The sequence below is a fragment of the Rhincodon typus genome, chromosome 32 (assembly GCF_021869965.1).
Source record: "Rhincodon typus isolate 14 chromosome 32, sRhiTyp1.1, whole genome shotgun sequence".
NCBI lineage: Eukaryota > Metazoa > Chordata > Chondrichthyes > Orectolobiformes > Rhincodontidae > Rhincodon > Rhincodon typus.
In genome coordinates, this window is record NC_063363.1 from 7,593,701 (window position 1) to 7,596,782 (window position 3,082).

Here is a 3,082-nt window from a genome sequence, read left to right on the forward strand (position 1 = left end):
TTTTAACATTTAATTGAGCATTTATTAAACAAGGAGAAAGTATGAACTACATTATATGAGACAGAAAGGTTGGAAAACTTTCCATACAAACACCAACAAAAGTATTCAAATTAATTCCATTTATTTTATAACAGCAAGATCCATATAACCAAACCACAGCGAAGATTCACCAATACCTCCACGCAAAGATTTCTAGATCAGGTTAACAAAGCCGTACACTCACTAGATATTTTTCCTCAGCTGATATATCTCTCTCTGAGACCCCTAAAACAAACTCCATTATTTAAACAGCAGAACAAACATGAGTTCCCTGAACTCAGTTTTTGATAGTACTACAGAAATTGACCCTGACAATGCCTACCTGACATCTGGATTTTTTTTTTGACCCAATGTTGCCAGCCAACAGCTCTGATGAAGAGTTATCTAGACTCAAAATGTTGGCTTCCTTTCTCTCCATGGATGCTGCCTGACCTGCTGTGATCTCCAGCATTTTTTGTTTTCAGTGCCGTTTCTCTACTGAAAACAACAAATGCTGGAGATTACAGTGGGTCAGACAGCATCCACGGAGAGACAGTAAGCTAACATTTCAAATCTAGGTTACTCTTCATCAGAGCTCTTTAATGCACTTAGCTACCAACCTCCAATCTCTTTAATTACGGAGTTGTAAGACCTTATGAAAGTGCATGTATACAAATAGGCCTCCAGACCTCCTGGCACCACACCCATAAAATAAATCTCTGAAAATGAAACTATTTCAATGTCTCTCCTTTCTCTACACAAAAATATAATGTAAGGTTATGTATAATTTTTAACAATAGATGCTGAAAATTCCCAGTAGTATTTTGTTAACAAGACGGTTAATGTTATGAAGCATAAGACGTAAAAATTATCTGCATAAGTGTTTTGCCATGAAAGGGCAGATGGTCTGTCCACACCCCCAGCAGAGCTGCAACTGATGAGAAGGTGCCATGGTATTTTTACAGATCTCACAATGCTCCACCAACTCTAGCCCAGGATTGCTGTTCAGGTTTGCTTGAAGCAAATCTTTCAACTGCTGTGTTGTTACAGGATCAGGGGAATTTATTACATCAATCACCTGGATCCTTTGTGGATCCCAAACACAGTCTTCCTCTAATCCACTGGGAACGTTTCTCATCCCACAGTTGGGAGGGACCCATGCTGTATCATATCCATGTTGTTTCCAAGTTGTTGACATAGGATGATTTTCTTTATCTATTTTCTTGACTTTTCCTACTTGTACTTTCAACATTAAAATAACTCTATCATTTGGAGTGTTAATTGGATATCTCCTGGCTTTCTCCTTGTCTCTGCTGACGTAGACCCCAGGGCCGAGCATGCCCTTGCTTGATTGCTTGAAGCCTGATTGTATGATGGACTTTGCATTGCTGACTGAGGTTCCATGGTACATGATATATTCTCTGCCATTCACTGGTTCCTGATTTGACTGCAAATGATGATTATTGTCATAAACAGTCTCCCATCCAAAAAATTGTAATGTCATCACGCCTCTAGTTCCTGGCTGTTCAAACACATGGAAATGTAGTGTTCTGTAAACAAAAAAAAACAAAAATAAATTCAGAGTAAAGAGAATGAAGTATCTGCTTGAAGATTGCTTGTTCTGGTGTTCATTTCATTTGGCTACAACTCTATCAGTGCAGTATGCCTGTGTAGGTAAATTAAATGCATTACTGAGGCTGTGAATATTTATTAAGTTTTGTATGTAGTTGTGTGTGAATGTCTGTATGAATCAGTCGATAGCACAAGTACATCCACTGCTGTGGAACAATGGCTCAAATAGCTTCCTATCTACTGTGTAATTCTTTATACGTGTGAGTGTGTGTTTGTGACAGTGATGTTACTTTTCAAAACATGTGTGTGTGACTTTATAAATGTGACTACGTTGATGGCAAACTTGTGCAACTTGACAATGTCGAAGCTATTTATGTGCAAGTGTGTGTGTGTGTGTATTGCGTATCTGCAGCAGTTAGTTTGCGGCCAATATCACATTAAATCCCAGGGTATTTATGATCTGACTGATCGCCAACAATAAATGATCAAGTTTTGACTTTTGGAAAAAGTGAATCCCAGAACCAGCTCGTCTATTTTTTAAGCATTGTCACAAACACTTGTGCAGCATTTCACATTTGCAATATCCATACCAGTTGTAGGTAAGTCCACTGTTGATCAGTGCCATGCACAGTTGGATGGGGATCCAGAATGTGCTGTATCCATGTGGTTTTCAAGTTTTTTTTTGAGCTGGGAATGATTGTGTCTCTTGCCTTACCTTGATCAAACTTTTAGCAGTTAAGTTAACTTTGGTAGTGAGTTGAGCATTTTAATTGACAGTTCATAGCTTTCTTCTTATCTCTGCTGACGGTTCTAGGGGACTGACTGAAGCCTCACTCTATTTATGTGTTAGTTTCTTTGGGTATTCATCTCTCGGGCCAACGACCTATTGTGACCCTCAGAGGTCATGGTGCCTCTTAGCAGTAATGGTGGGGAACAGCATTCCCTTAGAAAGTATTTCTTCGTTAATTTCACAGACCCAGTTCTGAAGAAGGGTCATTGACTTCGAAACTCTGCTTTCTGCTCCACAGATACTGCCAGACCCTGCTGCATTCCTACAGCAAGTTCTGTTTTTGTTTAAGATTTCCAGCATCTACAGTTATAGAGTCATACAGTCATAGAGCCATACAGCACAGAAACAGACCCTTCCATCAAACTCATCCATACCTAAACTGAACTAGTCCCATTTGCCTGTGTTTGGCCCATATCCGTCTAAACTTTTCCAATCATGTACCTGTCCAAATGTCTTTTAAATGTTGCAATTGTAATCACCTCTACCACTTCTTCTGCTGGCTCATTCTGTAAACATACCCACCGTGTGAAAAAATTGTCCCTCAGTACCCTTTTTAAATGAAGGCAAGTGGGACTAGTTTAGTTTGGGAAACATGGTCAGCATGGCATAACAAGGTGTAGAGCTGGATGAACACAGCAGGCCAAGCAGCATCAGAGGAGCAGGAAAGCTGACATTTCGGGTCTGGACCCTTCTTCAGAAATG

The 3,082-nt window shown here is 39.7% G+C and overlaps 1 protein-coding gene across 1 annotated transcript in view; it reads right to left on the minus strand.

Moving 5' to 3' along the window:
• LOC109929806 overlaps nt 1-3,082 on the minus strand; it is a 4,019-nt gene continuing 937 nt past the window's right edge. The window contains exon 2 of the mRNA XM_020529392.2: nt 1-1,568. Coding sequence (XP_020384981.1) covers nt 887-1,522 — 636 coding nt within the window. The 5' untranslated portion in view covers nt 1,523-1,568 and the 3' untranslated portion in view covers nt 1-886. The remainder of the gene's footprint in view (nt 1,569-3,082) is intronic.